The sequence below is a fragment of the Gossypium hirsutum genome, chromosome A05 (assembly GCF_007990345.1).
Source record: "Gossypium hirsutum isolate 1008001.06 chromosome A05, Gossypium_hirsutum_v2.1, whole genome shotgun sequence".
Lineage (NCBI taxonomy): Eukaryota > Viridiplantae > Streptophyta > Magnoliopsida > Malvales > Malvaceae > Gossypium > Gossypium hirsutum.
In genome coordinates, this window is record NC_053428.1 from 25,440,452 (window position 1) to 25,460,605 (window position 20,154).

At 38.2% G+C, this 20,154-nt stretch overlaps 1 protein-coding gene and 1 non-coding gene across 2 annotated transcripts; one reads left to right on the forward strand and one right to left on the reverse strand.

Moving 5' to 3' along the window:
- Window positions 1-8,949: 8,949 nt before the first annotated feature.
- Window positions 8,950-9,056, reverse strand: LOC121229748 (small nucleolar RNA R71). Its single transcript, XR_005927703.1, has one exon. It is a non-coding gene; the product is annotated as a small nucleolar RNA R71 (small nucleolar RNA).
- Window positions 9,057-17,615: 8,559 nt separating this feature from the next.
- LOC121228894 (uncharacterized) lies at window positions 17,616-19,871 on the forward strand. Its single transcript, XM_041111911.1, has 4 exons — window positions 17,616-17,733; window positions 17,780-17,999; window positions 18,218-18,471; window positions 19,513-19,871. Exons 1-4 carry the CDS (start codon window positions 17,616-17,618, stop codon window positions 19,869-19,871), a joined length of 951 nt encoding a protein of 316 aa, XP_040967845.1.
- Window positions 19,872-20,154: the final 283 nt, after the last annotated feature.

The following is a 20,154-nucleotide window of genomic DNA, read 5'->3' on the forward strand; positions in this document are numbered from 1 at the left end:
GGTAATTGGGCTGTTGGGTTTTAGGGATTAGTGGGTTTGGTAATTGGGTTAATGGGTATTGTAATGTAAATGGGTCAGGGGTATTAGGTAAGATAATTGGGCCTCTCGGGTTTTTTAATGTAAAATGGGATTTGGTTTTGTGGGTTAAATTGGGCTTCGGGTCTTGTTTAGTTTAATTTGGGCTGGTAAATGGGGTTATTGTAAATGGGTTTTAAGTTGGGTCAAATTGGCCTACAACAACAATACCTAAGGTAAAATCCACCTAGACTTTACTTGTTATTCTGGCTCCGAATCGGACGATTTATTCATTCAACTTGTTCCATAGAGATCCCTAAGTTATGTTATTATCCCTATTCAAGACTAATAACGTCTAATCCCTAGATTGAATTATTGAGACTTTTCTCTAATTAGCACCCTAGGGTTGTATTAACTCGATCTATGGATCCCCTTATTAGGTTTTACCCTAATCTGCCAAAATCTTATCACCCTATCTCTAGGCGCGCAATCAACTCCGCTTAATTATTTCAAATGTACTCTTAGATAGGGTCTATTCCTCCTCTGAATAAGAGCTTATCTTGAATCAGTATCCTGGGATATCAAAAAAAGAATTAAGAACACATAATTAAGAACAAGTTAAATATTTATCATACAATTCAGAAAATAATAACAAGATTCGTCTTAGGTTTTATTCCCCTAAGGTATTTAGGGGTTTTAGTTCATAACTAAATAAGAAAACATCTCAGAATAATAAAGAATGCAAAACATAAAGAAAACCCAAAACTCCTGAAGGGAAATTGAGGGGAGATCTTCAGTCTTGATGATGAATCTAACTTCTGAGATGGATCAATCGGCTTCCTTCGAGTAATTCCTTCCTTCCTCCCTGTGTGCCCCCTTTTCTTCCTCCTCTAGGGTGTATTTATAAGCTTTGGAATGCCTAAGAGCCCTCAAAATTAGCCTTTTCCGAATTGAACTCAACTTGGGCTCGGCAGGGACACGCCCGTGTGACACGCTCATATGCGATTACTTCAGGCCATGCTCGAGCCTGCCAAATTGACACGGCCGTGTGGTCTACCCGTGTGAGGAGGTCCAAGCTGTGTTGATTTCGTACTTTGGCCCATTTTCTCCGTTTTTGGCCTGTTTCTCGTTCCTTTCACTCTTCTATGCTCTCCTAAGTATAAAACATGAAATTAAAGTATCAGGAGCATTGAATTCACCAATTCTAATGGAAATCATCCATAAAATACGTTAAACATGGGGTAAAAATATGTATAAATTACGATTTATCAAATACCCCTACACTTAAGCATTTGCTTGTCCTTAAGAAAAATTCTCAACTCATAATCAAAATAAATTCTTCTACTTATAATTTCTATCGATAATATCTCAAAATAATCCACAGGTAATCATATATTGAGAATTCAACTCAAAGATCATCAAAGTTTCAAACACTCCAAGTTGAGCATTTTATTCTGAAAACATAGGTGTCTCCCTTCGTCTAGGTAATTACCTTGAATTCAAAATGTCACAGAGTTTTATATCCTCACTAAAGATTCATTCAAATCACTCGAGATGTTTAAGGACAATAAATGAAGCACTCATTAGTTAATATGAAAAGTTATTACCATAGGCTTGCATGAAAATCAAATCTCCACCACTATAAATTGAGATGATACATCAATCAAAAGGTCTTTAGAAGGTTGTAATGAGGCTTGGTTAGGAGGTGTGGTCACAAGCTGAAAGAAAGAGTTAGAATCAAGATTGAGTTGAAAAATTACTTAACTAGAAAAATATTTAATCATCACTTACGTACAACATAATTCCTTTTCTGACTATGGAATTTGGATACTGAAGCTTACAAACAAAAGATCACTACTAATATGTATACATGTTTTTTTTTTCTTTTTTTTAAGAACAAGTTAAATAACATAGACTAACTATTAAGAACAAGACATAGCTAAGCAATTTATTCAACTCAAATCTCGACAAAAATAGGGATCGAATGAATTTAGGGGATTTCAACTGATCGCTTGATTTCGTGATAGGTTTTAAATATTTATAATTAATCATTCTTGAAACTAACTATTATCGCGATGTAGGCAAGTGTACTTATCGAACAGTAGTATAGTTTTAGCAAGACCAGATTGTCGAACCCAAAGGAACTAAAAGTACTAGAAATGACTGTCTTTTTATTATCTAGCCTAGGAATAAAGAGGTTTTGTTTTAATTAACTAATTATCTAAACTAGGAATTCACAGAGAATGGAATTGGGGAATTGCTTTTGGGAAAATCGATTGAATTGAGACAATACCTAAGGAAAAATCTACCTAGACTGTACTTGTTATTCTGGCTCCGAATCGGACGATTTATTCATTTAACTTGTTCCGTAGAGATTCCTAAGTTATGTTATTATCCCTATTCAAGACTAATAACGTCTAACCCTAAATTGAATAATTGAGACCTTTCTCTAATTAACACTCTAGGGTTGTATTAACTCGATCTATGGATCCCCTTATAAGGTTTCACCCTAATCCGACAAAATCTTATCACCCTATGTCTAAGCGCGCAATCAACTCTGCTTAATTATGACAAATGTACTATTAGACAGGGTCTATTCCTTCTATGAATAAGAGCTTATCTTGAATCAGTATCCTGGGATATCAAAATAAGAATTAAGAACACATAATTAAGAACAAGTTAAATATTTATCATACGATTCAGAAAATAATAACAAGATTCGTCTTAGGTTTCATTCCCCTTAGGTATTTAGGGGATTTAGTTCATAACTAAATAAGAAAACATCTCAGAATAATAAAGAATACAAAACATAAAGAAAACCCAAAACTCCTGAAGGGGAAATTGAGGAGAGATCTTTAGTCTTGTTGATGGATCCGGCTTCTAAGATGGATTAATCGGCTTTCTTGGAGTAATTCCTTACCCCCTATTCTCCGTCCTCTTTTTCTTCCTCATCTAGGGTGTATTTATAGGCTTTGGAATGCCTAAGAACCCTCAAAATTAGCCTTTTCTGAATTGGATCAACTTGCGCTCAGCAGGGACACACCCGTGTGCGATTATTTCAGGCCATGTTCGAGCCTGTTAGAATGGCACAGGTGTGTGTTATACCCGTGTGAGTCGTGCTTCGATTCTGCCAAATTGACACGGCCGTGTGGGCTGTCTGTGTGAGGAAGTCCAGGCCGTGTTGATTTCGTATTTTGGCCTATTTTCTCCGTTTTTGGCCCATTTCTCGTTCCTTTCGCTCTCCTATGCTTTCCTAAGTATAAGACATGAAATTAAAGCATTAGGAGCATCGAATTCACCAATTCTAATGGAAAATCATCCATAAAATGCATTAAACATGGGGTAAAAATATGTATAAATTACGGTTTATCAAATACTCCCACACTTAAGCATTTGCTTGTCCCCAAGCAAAATTCTCAACTCATAATCAAAATAAATTCTTCTTAATTTATACTTTCAATCGATAATATCTCAAAATAATCCATAGGTAATCATACATTGAGACTTCAACTAAAAGAACATAAAAGTTTCAAACATTCCAAGTTGAGTATTCAATCATGCAAACATAGGTGTCTCCCCTCATCTAAGTAATTACCTTTGATTCAGAATATCACAGAGTTTCATATCCTCACTAAAGATTCACTCAAATCACTCGAGGTGTTTAAGGACAATAAATGAAGCACTCAATAGTCAATAATGAAAAGTCATTACCATAGGCTTGCATGAAAATCAAATCTCCACCACTATAATTTAAGATGATACATCAATCAAAAGGTCTTTAGAGGGTTGTAATGAGGCTTGGTTAAGGGGTGTGGTCACAAGCTAAAAGAAAGGGTTAGAATCGAGATTGAGTCAAAAAATTACTTAGCTAGAAAAAATATTTAATCATCACTTGCGTACAACAGAGTTTTTCTCAGACTATGGAATTTAAATACTGAAGCTTACAAAGTATACATGTTTGTTTTTTTTTTGTAAGAACAAGTTAAATAACATAGGCTAACTTATTACAAACAAGACATAGCTAAGCAATTTCTTCAACTCAAATCTCGAAAAAAATAGGGATTAAATTAATTTAGGGGATTTCAACAATAATGAATTAAGGGTTAATATTAAGGGTAATACAAGAAATGGCTTGTTAGGCTTAAGGATGTTTACTAGGGGTTAACCGTGGAGGTAGGCTTTTCATGGCATGAGTGGGTTAGTCCTAAGTGCCTTAATCATTTTGACATATCAAATCAAATGGTGTGGTCTCGACATGTATAATCAAGCAAGTTCTAGAATAACAGTTCAATACTGACGCACTCAAAGTAATAATAAAAGTGAGCATGAAAGAATTAATAGATGCTCAAAAGGCTCAAAAATCTCACAAAAATTATGGTTTTTGATGTTTAAAACTTGTGAATTCCAACTCAAAGTAATACATAAACTTTGGGGAAACAACCTAAGATTTTAAATTCTTAAAAATCAACTTATCATGCTTGATTCTCTAATGTCTTGAGGTTTAAACAATCAATGCCTAAATGCCTATGTTTTAATTCAAGATACATGAATCATCGTCATCAATCAATCAAAATTTATCCTAAATATGATATGAGAGCTTTCCAAGAGAACAAGGCAGTCATTCAGGGATTTTTTTGATAATAGACTAAATATCTCCCCACACTTAAGATGTACATTGCCCTCAATGTGAAAAGATAGATATTAGAATAAAAATAAGATAGGGAGAGAAGTGAAACTTCCTAGATAATAAATTCCTCGAACTGGAGTTTTGGAGAGTGATCGGTTCGAGAGTGGAGGATGATACTCAGGCGGTCGTAGAGGTTCATTAGTCCATAAGTCCTGTGCCAAAAGAATATTATATCTAGTGGTAGCTATGGCCGTGGTCGATTAGGACATGACAGTCGTGGACAACCTTTCCCGGTGGAGTTTTTAGTTCTTATGCGATGATTAGCTTAAGAGCTCTATATAATTGTGATAAAATCAGGAACTTTTTAGGGGATATTTGTAACACCTCTAACCTGTATTCGCTGCCAGAACAGGGTTTCGGAGCATTACTACCATTTGCAGATCACTTAAAAAAATTTCACTTAAATACTTACCAATTCAATGCATCAATAAATATATTACCATTCAATCAATGGCTTGGAACTTGCCTAAGCATCAACAACAACACTTGTTAGTGTACTTACACATATTTCATATAAATTCTTATTTTCTCAATATGTCATATTTGACTTTAATACTCATCTTAACTTACATATTTTCCTTATATTAACATGTAAAAGATAATCTCATATGTACATGTCATGATACATATCATTCTCTTACCGTTTCTTTAATAACATATATCATTCATTTCATTATATCGACATTTCATGTACCATATATTTTCCACACCATGTATCCATATAACATGTACAAATCATAATATAAATTCAATACAAAGATAAATGATTGATGAGCTCATTAATTCTATAATTTTTCTGTTCTTCCATTTCTCATATTTATCCCGTTGAATTTCTCGAAATTTCAATGGATTTTCAGAGGTACACTTTTAGTGTACAATTTCGAGTCTGTCAATTCGTACACATATGGATATACCCTTTTTCCAGAGAGCACACTTCCGCGAGCCTCATCCTTACAACAGGATTACCAGTCCATGCTAAATCCCCTGTAATATAAACTCATAGAGTATTTTCGAAATTACCAGTTCAGGTTAAATCCCTTGCAACGACAATTACTCTAATGAGCTTGGATCTGAATTACCAATCCAGGCTAAATTCAGACCCTAATTTGGATTTACCCGTCTGGGCTAAATCCATTTTCCACATATTCTTCGGGAGGGCTATATCAGGATAGGATCACCTGTCCAGGCTAGATCATTTTTACCGTCTCGAACTATTTAACAGGAAGCTCATAAAAAGCAATACCGGGAAGCTAATCCGGGCTATAACGGGAAGCTCAATAGAGCCAAAATCAGGTAGTTCACAAAGAACCATATCGAGAAGCTCACGAAGAGCCTATTGGGAAGCTCCGGATAGCCATATATCGGGAAATTCAAGCGAGCACTATCGGCCAGGTAGGCCGTGTGCGAGACACAGGCTAGACTGTTTTGGGCAGTGTGGGCCACACAGGCATGTGGGCCCATACAGACGTGTAGAATTTTGGGCCAGCTCGTGTGGATACACGGCCAAGGCCAATTTCGGCCATGTAAGCCGCATGAGCGTGTGGGACTACACGGGCAGGCTACATAGACGTGTGAACCCATTTTTCTGAAATGATCTGTAAGGTTGCATAAGTCACCTAAGTCGACTGTGGACCTACTGTAGGGTCGGTAAGCATTACTTAGACCACTATTTATGTGATCTGATTATATGGTATCTGACTAAGCATGATATCTGTACTGAGCTGAATGTATGATCGGTTACTTGCATGTTGCATGTCATATTTGGTATGTTGCATTGCATCGGGGAGGGTTGATAATATTTCGAAAGAAATGTCTGAAAGGCTTTAAGCCTATTATCTGACAACTCAGCTGCATTATTCTGTTTATGTGCCGCATTTTGGTACAGCATGGTGGTAGGGATGGGTGGGTTGATTATATCCCCACATGGTGTGTAGGGCTGGACAGAGATGGTGTGTAGAGACTGGTGGGTAAGATTCTAATATTCTGATCTGCATTCTGTATTTGATAGGGCTGAGGCCCTAATATATTTCTGACTCTGTATCTGATTGGGCTAAGGCCCTATTATATATATATATATATCTAATTCTACATCTGAGTGGGCTAAGGCCCAAACTATTTCTGTAATGGGCTCTGGCCCAGTCTGTGATTTTTGATTTCTAGTGGTTACTCTGTACGTTTGATATCTATGGGGATTACACACAGATAAACCGTAATTTATACATATTTTTATCCCATGCTTAGCATATTTTTGGATGAATTATCATTGGATTTATGGAATTTGATGCTTCTAATCCTTTAATTTCATGTTTTATACTTAGGTGAGCATAGGAGAGTAAAAAGAGCGAGAAACGGGCCGAAAATAAAGAAAATGGGCCAACGTGAGAAATCAACATAGCCTGCACTGTCGTACACAGGTAGACCACACACCCGTGTCTATTTAACAGACTGTAAACACGGTTTGAAGCAGTCGCACACGGGCGTGTCCCTGTCGAGCCCAAGTCTAGTCCTATTCGAAAAAGGACACTCTGGGGGGTTTTGAAGCATTCTAAAGCCTATATAAACACCCTAGGAGGTAACTAGAAAGGAACACACGTGGAGTAGGAGGTAAGAAATTACTCAAAGAAAGCCGATTGATCCATCTCAAAAGCCGGATTATCCTTCAAAACTGAAGATCTCCCTTCAATTTCCTTCATGAGTTTTTTTGGGTTTTCTTTATGTTTTGTTATCATTATTCTTCTGAGATGTTTTCCTTCACATTTATGAACTAAACCCCCCAAATATCTAAGGGGAATGAAACCTAAGACGGATCTTATTATTATTTTCTAAATTATATGATAAATATTTGATATGTTCTTAATTATGTGTTCTCAATTCTTGTTTTAATATTCCAGGATATTGATTCAAGTATTGATGTGCTTATTCAGAGGAACAAAAGTCCCTGTCTAAGAGTAGATCTAGCATAATTGAGCGGAGTTGATTGCACGCCTAGACATAGGGTGACATAATTTTGCCGGATTAGGGTGAAACCTAATAAAGGAATCCATAGATCGAGTTAATGCAACACCAGGGGTTTTAATTAGAAAGAGATTTCAATTAATCAACCTAGGGTTAGACATTGTTAGTCTCGAGAGAGATAATAATATAAATTAGGGATTTCTACGGATCAACTCAAATGAATAAATTGTCTAATTCAGAGTCAATAACAAGTGAAGTCTAGGTTGATTTTTCCCTTGGGTATTGTCCAAATCATTTAGTTTTCCCAAAAGTTATTTCCCCAATTTACTTTTTGTGCATTCTTAGTTTAGTAATTAGTTTAAATAAAACAAAACCCTTTATTTTTAGGCTAGATAATAAAAAGAAAGTTAATACTAGTACTTTTAGTTCATTTGGGTTCGACATCCCGGTCTTGCCATAAGCTATACTACTGTTCGATAAGGTGTGCTTGTCTTTGTCATGATAATAGTTAGTTTCCAAGAACTGACATTCATAAATTATAAAACTTATCGCGATTTGTTCATACCAAGTTTTTGGCGCCGTTGCCGGGGAACTAAGATATTAGGAACACTTAAGTTTTATTATTTTAGCCATTTATTTTATTGCAATTTAAATTTTATTTTGATTTTTCTTTCTAAATTTTTTTTCCTTCTAGCAGGTTTTTATAGATTATGACTAGAAGAAACCTGTCAGGACCATTACTTTTTTATAGTGAGATCGATCGCACAGCTCGCAGAAATCGAAGAGAAATAAGAGGAAGCCTAAGATACACAGAGGAAGAGCAAAAGGACGATATTTCCACCACAACCGAAGAGATGGCTGAAAATCAGGAAAACCCGCTACCTCCTGCAATTGCTGCTGATCCAGTAAATCAGAATCCTGCTCCACGCACTATGTATGATTATGCTAAACCTACTTTAACAGGAACTGAGTCAAGTATAGTTAGGCCTGCTGTTGCTGCAAATAATTTTGAACTGAAACCTAACATGATTCAAATGATACAACAGTTTGTTCAGTTTGATGGTTTGCAAGACGAGGACCCAAACATTCATTTGGCAAATTTTCTGGAATTCTGCGACACTTTTAAAATCAATGGCGTCTCTGATGATGCCACTCGCTTTCGGTTATTTCCCTTTTCGTTGAGGAACAAAGCTAAATAGTGGTTGCAATCGTTACCACGAGGGTCAATCACTACTTGGGAACAAATGATCGAAAAATTTTTACTTAAATATTTTCCGCCGGCTAAAATGGCTAAATTGAGGAATGATATCTCTTCTTTTGTGCAGATGGATCTAGAAACACTCTATGATGCATGGAAGAGCTACAAGGATCTATTGAGAAGGTGCCCTCACCATGGGTTACCTTTATGGTTGCAGGTTTAAACATTTTACAACGGTGTAGACCCCTCAACAATGCAACTTATCGACGCAGTTGCTGGTGGGACTATCAATAACAAAACACCTGAAGTGGCTTACGAATTTATTGAAGAGATGTCACTGAATAACTATCAGTGGCAAGTCATGAGAACAAAACCGACAAAATCAGCCGGTGTTTTCAACCTCGACGCGGTTACTATGCTATCTAACCAGGTAGAACTTTTAAATAAAAAGATTAACGCTTTATATGGTTCTACTCAGGTACATCCAATGATGAGATACGATTCAAATGGAAGAGGAGTACACACAGAATATCAATCCTTCAACCCCAAACCGAGGAGGAACAAGTTCAATATATGGGTAACAATAACTCTAGACCTCAGAATAAGAGGAACCATCCCAACTTATCGTAGGGTAGTCAAGGGAATCAAAGGCAACAACATCCTCCGGGTTTTCAATAACTACCTTACCAACAGGAAAAGAAGCCGAACCTTGAGGAGATGCTAACAAAGTTTATCTCGGTGTCAGAAAATCGCTTTCAGAATACCGAAACAGCACTTAAGAATCAACAAGCATCGATCCAAGGGCTTGAAACTCAGATAGGAAAACTCACTTAACTAATTTCTAAACGACCGCAAAGTAGCCTGCCGAGTATCACTGAATTTAAACTAAGGGAACAACTCAATGCGATTACCATTCAAGACGAGGAAGGGTTAGTCGAACCTGAACCAGAACCGAGGTAAGAAATTGCATATTAACTTATCATTTATTGAAGCTCTTTCGCAGATGCCAAACGCAGTTAAATTTTTAAAGGAGCTTTTAGTAAATAAGTGGAAGTTGAATGAAGCGTCGCATGTGGAGATGAATGCAATTTGCTTAGCCATTCTGCAAAATAAGCTGGCCAACAAATTGAAAGATCCGGGGATTTTTACGATTCCTTGTTTAATTGGTAGCTTAGATGTAAGTCGAGCTTAGACTATAAATAAGCGCTTCTCGGGAGGCAACCCGAGAACTAACGGTGTTAACTTCTTTAAATTTTAGTTTTTAACATTTAAATTACTAACTGAGTATTTGAACACAGGTTTTCCAGAAACCATAAGGCCAGGCACACGGGTGTGCCTTAGGCCATGCTCATACCACGGGCAACGACACGGTCGGATGATACGGTCGTATGAAAACAGAGCAAAACTTTTCTCCAACACGAGATTCGATACATTACCACGACCGTGCGACATGGCCGTGGACGAAACTGTCAAAACAACACGAGCGTGTGACACGTCTGTTTCTAGAAGCCGTGGTTGAAACTTAAAAATTAACACGGGCGTGCGACACGTCCGTGCTCACTACCCGTGGTGAAGACTGTTAAAACAACATGGGTGTGTGCATACATTCACAGGCGTGGGAGAAGCGAACAAAGCAGAATACGGCTGTGCGACACGGCCGTGTGCATCAACATGCCCAAAGAACATGGGCGTGGGCCAAATTTTAGACGGCCCAAATTTGAAAGTCACAAACACACAAGCTGAAAAAGGGCATATGGGCATGCCTCGCGGCTGTGTTCCCCAATATCTATATAAACCCCTCACTATTCATCGTCCCTTTCCCCAAAAACCCTAACCCTAGCCGTTGAAATGCCCTCTCCCACCACCAACCCAAAAACCCAAAAACCGGCCACTCCTTTCTCTTTCTCCTTCTATTTTTCTCCTATTTTCCTCTCCTTCATCCCCCTTCTCACCCTTGCACACTACACAACCTCATTGCCCATGTTCGTGGCCGATAACATCACTCCTCCACCAAGCACTATTGCATTTGTCCATTCTTTTCTCTCTATTCTCTTGTTATTTACTGTTATTTCTTGTTTATTTTAATGTTTTTTATGATAATCATGCTTATACTCTTTGTTTTTATTTAGAAACTTGCCATTTTAGTTGATGCATTATGATACATTCATCATTGTGTTTCTATAGATTTCATATCATATTCCATATTATCATTACCATATGCACTAGGTATTTCGTTAGCACTATTCTTGTATTCTTAATGCTAATAATAAATTGATATATCTATTAAGACTTAGTTATTTTCAGTAGATTTTCCCTTTAGTCAGTAACCCCTACGAAGTATTTTTGTATAGTTTTAACATGCATGCATACTTTTACATGCAATTCTTGGGGATTATTCTTATAACTTCGTCTTTTTATTGCAGATACCATGACGAACCGAAAAGGCAAGAAGACTGTCGCCCCGCCTCAAAGAAACGAAAATGAGCAGCATCCTACTCGGGTCCCACTGCCAAACAGGCACCCATTCCTCCAATTTCTACCGAGACTATAAGAGGAACTTTTCTAGATATTACGGGCTTGACCCTTAGGTGTGGGTCGTTTCATTGACTGGACTACTTTAGAGAAGATCCAACTGGCTGACGTAGTCCGGGCTCTCCTGACGACTGACCCGTGGGGGCTTTTCTTCGAGATCATCGAGTCGACGTACCTCGAGCTCACACTCGAACTCTGCTCGACCTTCTACCTTTAAGTTCTTATAACAGAGTTCGATGATCCTGGAACGGTCTAGTCCTATCTCGGCGGTTTAGTTCGCCAGCTGAGTGTGCCTGAGTTCGGAGTCGCACTGGGACAATATACAGAGGAGTTCATGGACGACGACGACTTCGCCAGCCTCCATCGCCACATCTACAACTCTCCTTCAAACTGCTGGAGGGCCCTCGTTCTTGCTTCAGCCACCTATGACCCTAGTCACTCTAAAGCATCGGCTTTCGCCCCATCTCTACTATACATACACGCCATCCTAGCCCACACCCTGATAGGACGGCAAGAGAGCACCAGTGTCGTCAACACTAACAACGCCTATTTTCTATGGAGCATGGCGCATGGGTACGTGTTCGGCCTTACCTATTTCATTGCCTTCGCCATTCGCCATCAGACGGAGCATCATAGGAAAGGAGTCATTTCCATCGGCCCTTATGTGACTCGCCTGGAGTGGTACTTTGGTCTCCTCAACACGGCGGTACAAGCATCCTTTCTCACCCTCACCGGTCAGATGTCCCCACAGGGCATCTCAAGTATGCTCCATATAAGGATGATCGAGCGACGACGTGGATTTCATCCTCCCCAGTACTGCCTCATCCAGTCAGCCGAGCAAGAGGACCCAAAAGATATTACTGATGATGTCCCACCACCCCACGAGGATCCACCATCTCAGCCACCACCTATTCATCATCCAGTTCATACGACGGCTTCACTCTCTGACATCTCTAAGCGCCTCACTTGATTCGAGCAGCAATGTTTTTAGCGCTTTGATCATATTGATGTAACTCTACATCAGATTTGTCAGCACCTTCATATCTCATCGTCGCCCCCACCTCGCGAACCATCCAGCGATAAAGATGTTTAAAGAATTTTATTTATTATTTTTATGTTTTAATTTTTATCGTTTTAAAACTATTTTTTATTTTATTTTTCTTTAATTTTATTTCTACTACATCCTTAGGTTTTATAATTTATATTAAACAATTTATATTTTCGGCCATTTCTTTAAGAGTAATCATGCTACTTTATATTTCCTAAAGAGTTATTGATTTTATCGCAGTTATAAAGAGCTCCAAAACTCACTATTACTTAGGAATTTACAACTCCACTAGAAAAGGTTCTCGACGACTACCATGTCCTGCTAGACCACGACCATAGCTACCACCAGATATAATATTCTTTTGGCGCAGGACTGGTGGACTAACGAACCTCTACCACCACCGAAGTATCCTCCTCCAATCTCACACTTGCCTTAGCCGACTACTCTCCATGAATCCAATTCAAGGATTCCATTTAACATTTAGAAAGTTTCACTTCTCTCCCTATCTTATGATCTTATACCTATATTTTTCAGTAAGTCTAATTTTGTACATTTAGGACAATGTACATCTTAAGTGTGGGGGGTTATTTATATCATTATCAAAAAAATCCCTGAATTTTGTCTTGTTCTCAAATAATCTTCTCATATCATTATGAGAATGAATTTTGATTAATTTATGATTTTTATTGATAAATCTTCAATTAAAACATAGGCATTTATGCATTGATTGTTCAAAACTTAAGGAATTAGAGAATCAAGCATGATAAGTTGATTTTTGAGAATTAAAATTTTTAGGTTGCTCCCCCCAAGTTTAGGTATTATCTTGAGTTGAAATTCACAGGTTTAACATCAAAAAAACATTATTTTTGTATTTTTGTGAGATCTTGAGCCTTTAAAGCATATATTATTTCTTTCATGCTCACTTTTATTATTGCTATGAGTGCGTCAATATTGAATTGTTATTCTAGAACTTGCTTGATTATGCATGTCAAGACCACACCTTTGATTGATATGTCAAGATAATAAAGGCACTTGGGTTTAACCCACTCACTCCATTAAAGCCTACCTTCATAAGTAACCTTTAGTGAACCCCCTTGAGCCCAACAAACCATTCATTGATTTACCCTCAATATTAACCCATAAACCATTATTATTGAAATCCCTTAAATTAATTTGATCCCTATTTTTTTTCTTTTTTTTGAGATTTGATTTGAATAATTTGCTTAGCTATGTTTTATCTTTGATAGTTAGCCAATGTTATTTGATTTGTTCTTAAAAAAAATTTTAAATTACAATACATACATTTATATTAGTAGCAATTCTTTGTTTTTGAGCTTAAGTGTTTAATTCCATATTCTGAGAAGAAGCTCACATGTATCCAATTGATGATTAGTTATTTTTCTAGTTAGGTAATTTTTCAATTCAATCTCGATTCTAACTTTTCCTTTCAGCTTGTGACCACACCCCCTAACCAAAGCCACGTTACAACCCTCTAAAGACCTTTTGATTGATGAATCATCTCAATATATAGTTGTGGAGATTTGATTTTCACGCAAGCCTATGGTAATAAATTTTCATAGTGACTGTTGAGTGCTAAATTTCTTGTCCTTAAACAGCTCGAGTGATTTGATTGAATCTTTATTGAGGATGTGAAACTCTGTGATATTTTGAATCAAAGGTGATTACTTAGATGAGGGGAGGCACCTATGTTTTCGTGATAAAATGCTCAACTTGGAGTGTTTGAAACTTTGAAACCAAGTTAAATTTTCAATGTATGATTACTTATGGATTATTTTTAGATACTATTGATGAGAATTATAAGTTGAGAAGAATTTATTTTGATTGTGAGTTGAGGATTTTTCTTGAGGACAAGCAAACGCTTAAGTGTAATGGCATTTGATAAACCGTAATTTATACATATTTTTATCCCATGCTTAGCATATTTTTGGATGAATTATCATTGGCTTTATGGAACTTGATGCTCCTAATCCTTTAATTTCATGTTTTATACTTAGGTGAGCATAGGAGAGTAAAAAGAGCAAAAAACAGGCTGAAAACGAAGAAAATGGGCCAATGTGGGAAATCAACACGGCTTGAACTTCCATACACGGATAGACCACATGCCCGTGTCAATTTAACTGACTCAAAACATGGTTTGAAGCAATCGCACATGAGCGTGTCACACGGGCGTGTCCCTATCGAGCCCAAGTCTAGTCCTATTCAGAAAAGGCTACTCTGAAAGGTTTTGAAGCATTCTAAACCCTATATAAACACCCCAGGAGGCACCTAAAAAAACACACGGAGTAGGAGGCAATGAATTACTCGAAGAAAGCTGATTGATCCATCTTAGAAGCCGAATTATCCTTCAAGACTGAAGATCTCCCTTCAATTTCCTTCAGGAGTTTTTTTGGGGTTTTCTTTATGTTTTGTTATTGTTATTCTTCTGAGATGTTCTCCTTCACACTTATGAACTAAACCACCCAAATACCTAAGGGGAATGAAACCTAAGACAGATCTTGTTATTATTTTCTGAATTATATGATAAATATTTGATTTGTTCTTCATTATGTGTTCTTAATTCTTGTTTTAATATTCCAGAATATTGATTCAAGTATTGATGTGCTTATTCAGAGGAGTAAAAGTCACTGTCTAAGAGTAGATCTAGTATAATTGAGCGGAGTTGATTGCACGCCTAGACATAGGGTGACATAATTTTGCCGGATTAGGGTGAAACCTAATAAAAGAATCCATAGATCGAGTTAATGAAACACTAGGGGTTTTAATTAGAAAGAGATTTCAATTAATCAACCTAGGGTTAGACATTGTTAGTCTCGAGAGAGATAATAATATAAATTAGGAATTTCTATGGATCAACTTAAATGAATAAATCGTCTAATTCAGAGTCAATAACAAGTGAATTTTAGGTGGATTTTTCCCCTGGTATTGTCCAAATCATTCAGTTTTCCCAAAAGTTATTTCCCCAATTTACTTTCTGTGCATTCTTAGTTTAGTAATTAGTTTAAATAAAACAAACACCTTTATTTTTAGGCTAGATAATAAAAAGAAAGTTAATACTAGTACTTTTAGGTCCTTTGGGTTCGACATCCCGGTCTTGCCATAAGCTATACTACAGTTCGATAAGGTGCACTTGCCTTTGTTATGATAATAGTTAGTTTCCAAGAAGGGACATTCATAAACTATAAAACTTATCGCGATTTGTTCACACCACATACTGAGTTGCGAAACTCACCCTTTTTCTGTTTAATCTATCCAGGTAATCCCCAGGCTTGACGGATCGATGCAGCGGAAGACACTACGGTGGCCACACATAAAATCTTAGACTGTTTTTTTTCAAATTTTCAAATTTATTACTTGGTTGGCTTTTGATGTAATTTTGGACTTTGACTGTTTGGTTTCTATTTCGGAACGTTATATTGTTTTATGGTTATTTAAACTGTAACTTAACACACACCATTTTCCTAAAACTAAGGATTTTGTAAACAAAAATGATTTTTCCTAAATTAATTGATTACAACAGCTTCCGCTTAAAAATGACAAGTTTGAAACAAAACATCTGGTGCGTGATTCTTTCAATTTAAATAAAGGTTACCTAACCGGAATGGTTTAACTTAAGGAGTTCGATTTCAAAATCCATTCCATGTGATATTGTCAGATTCGGCCATAACGTCTAAGCTTGGTTTGGGGTGTTACATTTAGTGGTATAAAAGCTAGTTTCAAAACTTGGCTGTGAATTTTGGGTTTTAAAATTGTTTTTAAAAGAATTTTTTCCAAATATTTTCAAATATTCTGGTTAAGTGTATTGTTTACAGAGACTCCGGTGTCGATCCTATAAGTTTTCTGAAATTTGTACTGTTTATTTTGTAATACTGTAGATAGTATATTCTGAAACTATTATAGGTAGTAAATCGTATTGAAAACTGTAGGGAGACTGCGACCTACGAAAACAAACTCTAAACTTCTGATACTTTTTTACACAAAACATCTGTTAATAAGTACTAAAACTATCACTAATCTAAAAGTTTGTAATACAGATAAACTCGATTAGACAATAAATGCATGAGGTATCCACGGATGTGGTACTAGAGGCTGAGGTAGAGGCCGTAGAGGGGCTAGCGCTGAGTCCTCTTCCATGGATAATATATCGAATTTGGACACGAGTGAGACACCTGCATCACCTGCTACTGAGACTGGGTCTCGTGATCGCATGGCTGGGGACGATGCATTGTCCCAGGCTATGCTCAGGATTTTGGAGAGGGTCGCAGGGCCCAATGTTAGATCTGAGGGCTGAGGGTCAGTTACGGGCTGACTTTGGTCCAATGGGGCTGAGTTATTTAGGGGTGTCACTGGAGTCACCCCTAACGTGGTCGAGTACTAGATGGAGGCCACTGAAAGAATCATGAATGATCTAGATTTTACCCTTGAACAGAAATTGAAAGAGGCTATTTCTTTGCTTCTGATGAATCATATCAATGGTGGCTAACCGTTAAGGAGGGCACTCAACCCGAATGTCTATCATGTGATTTCTATAAGATGCTCTTCTATGGTAAATATGTGAAGGTAAACTATATCGACGCTAGGAGATGTAAATTCTTAAATCTCATCCAGGGTGATCAATCAGTGGCCGAGTATGAGGCCGAATTTTTGAAACTGAGCCGTTATGTACTAGGCATGGTGGCGTCTGAATATGACAGGTGTGTCCATGTTGAAAACGGCCTTAGGAATAACCTAAATGTGTTGATAGCTCCGCAAAGGGAACGTGAGTTTGCTGTTCTAGTTGAAAAGTCTAAGATTGCTGAGGATGTTAGTGCGCGGAGCGCCAGAACAGGGATCGCGAGAAGGGGTAAAAACAAAAGGGCTTCGGAGCCCTCGAGTTCGGTGATGAGGACTAAGAAAAAGGCCAGACCTGATGGGCCAGTGAGAGTTGGGGCCCTTGTTGCACCTACTGGATTTTTCTTCGTGAGCATTGTGCTAGACGCCATCCGGACGAGTGTTGGAGGACTATTGGGGCGTGTTTGAGATGTGGGTCTACTTAGTATCGTGTTAGAGAATGTCCGTTGAGGACTAATTAAATGCAAGCTGGAGGTTCTAGTAATGCACAACTACTGAGGGTAGTTCAGCAGCCACCTAGGGGCCATGATTAGGCCAGGGGTGGTAACGGCATGAGCATTGGGCAGAGAGCACCAAGCAGAGGTGCTGGACATACTGAGGTAAGGCAGTCTACTCTTGTTTATGCTACTCATTGCCGAGAGGACCGAGATGCTCCAGACGTCATTACAGGTACATTTTTAATTTATAATGTACCTTATCTTACACTAACAGATAGGTTCTACACACTCTTATATTGTTAGCACTATGTCGAAAACTTTGGGGATTACGGTTGAGAATACTCCTAGTAAGGTGATTGTTGTAAGTCCTATAGGGCAATCTATCTGGGTTAGTAGGCTATATAGAGACGTTCCGTTGGAGGTTCAAGGGACAATATTTCTGGCTGATGTGATGGAGCTTCCGTTTGGGGAGTTCGACTTGATTCTGAGGATGGATCGGTTGGTTAAGCACCAACTGAGTCTAGACTTGCGTCTAAGAGGGTTATTTTGAGAATCGAGGGGGACGATGAGGTAGTCGTAATTAGGGAGCGCCGGAACTACTTAACGAATGTGATTTCTGGTTTAAGGGCAGAAAAGTTGGTACGTAAGAGATGTGAGGTGTATCTGGCCTACATCAGTGTTTTTTATTCGGTGGATTCTTCGGTTAAAAATGTCAGGATGGTTAAGGACTTTCCGGATATTTTTCTTGAGGAACTACCTGGGTTACCTTCGAACTGTGAAGTAGAGTTTGAGATTGAGCTCCTTTCTAGTACAGCTCCGGTGTCCATCGCCTCTTATAGAATGGCACTGAATGAGCTTATGGAGCTTAAGGCTCAGATTCAAGAGTTACTGGATCATGGGTTTATCCGCCCTAGTGTGTTTTCATGGGGAGCACCAGTGCTGTTTGTGAAAAAGAAGGATGGACCCATGCGTATGTGTATCGACTACCGGCAACTGAATAAGCTGACCATCAAGAATAAATACCCCTTACCGAGGATAGATGATCTGTTCGACAAGTTCAAAGGAGCCTCTGTGTTCTCCAAGATTGATCTATATTTAGGATATCATCAATTGAGAGTTAAGGAGGCCAATGTGCATAAGATGGCATTTAGGACTCGTTATGGACATTATGAGTTCCTAGTTATGCCCTTTGGATTGACTAATGCACCAGCGGCATTTATGAACTTGATGAACCGAGTGTTCCAGCCCTATCTGGATCGGTTCGTAGTGATATTTATTGATGATATATTACTGTATTCGAAGACCAAGGATGAGTAAGATGAACATCTCAGGGTGGTTCTACAGATTCTGTGAGAGAAACAATTGTATGCTAAGTTCAGTAAATGTGAGTTATGGTTACGTGAAGTAACGTTTTTGGGCCATGTGGTTTCTGCAGAGGGGATTAGAGTCAATCCTCGAAAGATTAAGGCTGTCTTGGATTAGAAGCAACCTAAGACTGTATCTGGGATCCGCAGTTTTCTGAGATTGGCAAGTATTATCGACGGTTTGTAGAGAGGCTTTCACTAATCGTCGCACCATTAACTAAGCTGCTACGTAAGGGTATGCCATTTAACTAGTTGATTTGCAATAAGAAAGCTTTGAGAAGCTCAAGATTATTCTGACTCAGGCTCTTGTTTTAACACAGCCTGAGCCCGATAAGGACTTCGTGATTCACAGTGATGCTTCATACATCGGCTTAGGGCGTGAATTGATGCAGGATGTAAAATGGTAGCGTATGCATCTCGTCAGCTCAAAACTTACAAAGCGAACTATTCTATGCATGATTTGGGATTGGCTGCTGTAGTCTTCGCTTTGAAAATTTGGAGGCACTACCTGTACAGTAAGATTTGTACTATCTACACTGATTATAAGAGCCTCAAGTATCTCTTCACTCAGAAGGAGTTAAATCGTAGGCAACGTAGGTGGGTGGAGTTGCTTAAAGATTATGATTGTACCATTGAGTACCATCTAGGCAAGGACAATGTGGTGGCAAATGCGTTGAGCTATAAGGCTATGACAGATCTGAAAACGATGTTCACTCGACTCAGCCTTTTCGACGATGGGAGTCTATTGGCAAAACTTCAGGTTAAACCAACATGGATTGAACAAATACGAGGTAAACAGTCGATTCTGAGGGAGGCGCATAATAGCCCCTATGCTATGCATCCTGGCAGAAAAAAGATGTACCAAGATCTTCGAGAGTTGCACTGGCAGCCAGGGTTAAAGCGTGAAGTTACTGACTTTGTTACTCAATGTTTGAATTGTCAGCAGGTTAAGATTGAGCATCAATTACCTTCGGGTTTGCTGCAACCAGTTAAGATTCCGTTATAGAAATGGGAACGTGTAACGATGGACTTTGTTAGTGGGTTACCCTTGACACCCACTATGAACGATTCGATGTGGGTCATCATAGATCGATTGATCAAGTCTGCTCACTTCATCCCAGTCAGGATAGACTTTTCTCTTCAAAATTTGACAAAGCTCAACATTTCTGAAATAGTGCGACTGCATGAGGTACTAGTTTCGATCATCTTTAATAGGAATCCTCGCTTCAGGTCTCGATTTTGAGGGAAATTGTATGAGGCCTTAGGTTCGTGATTAGACGTCAGTACTG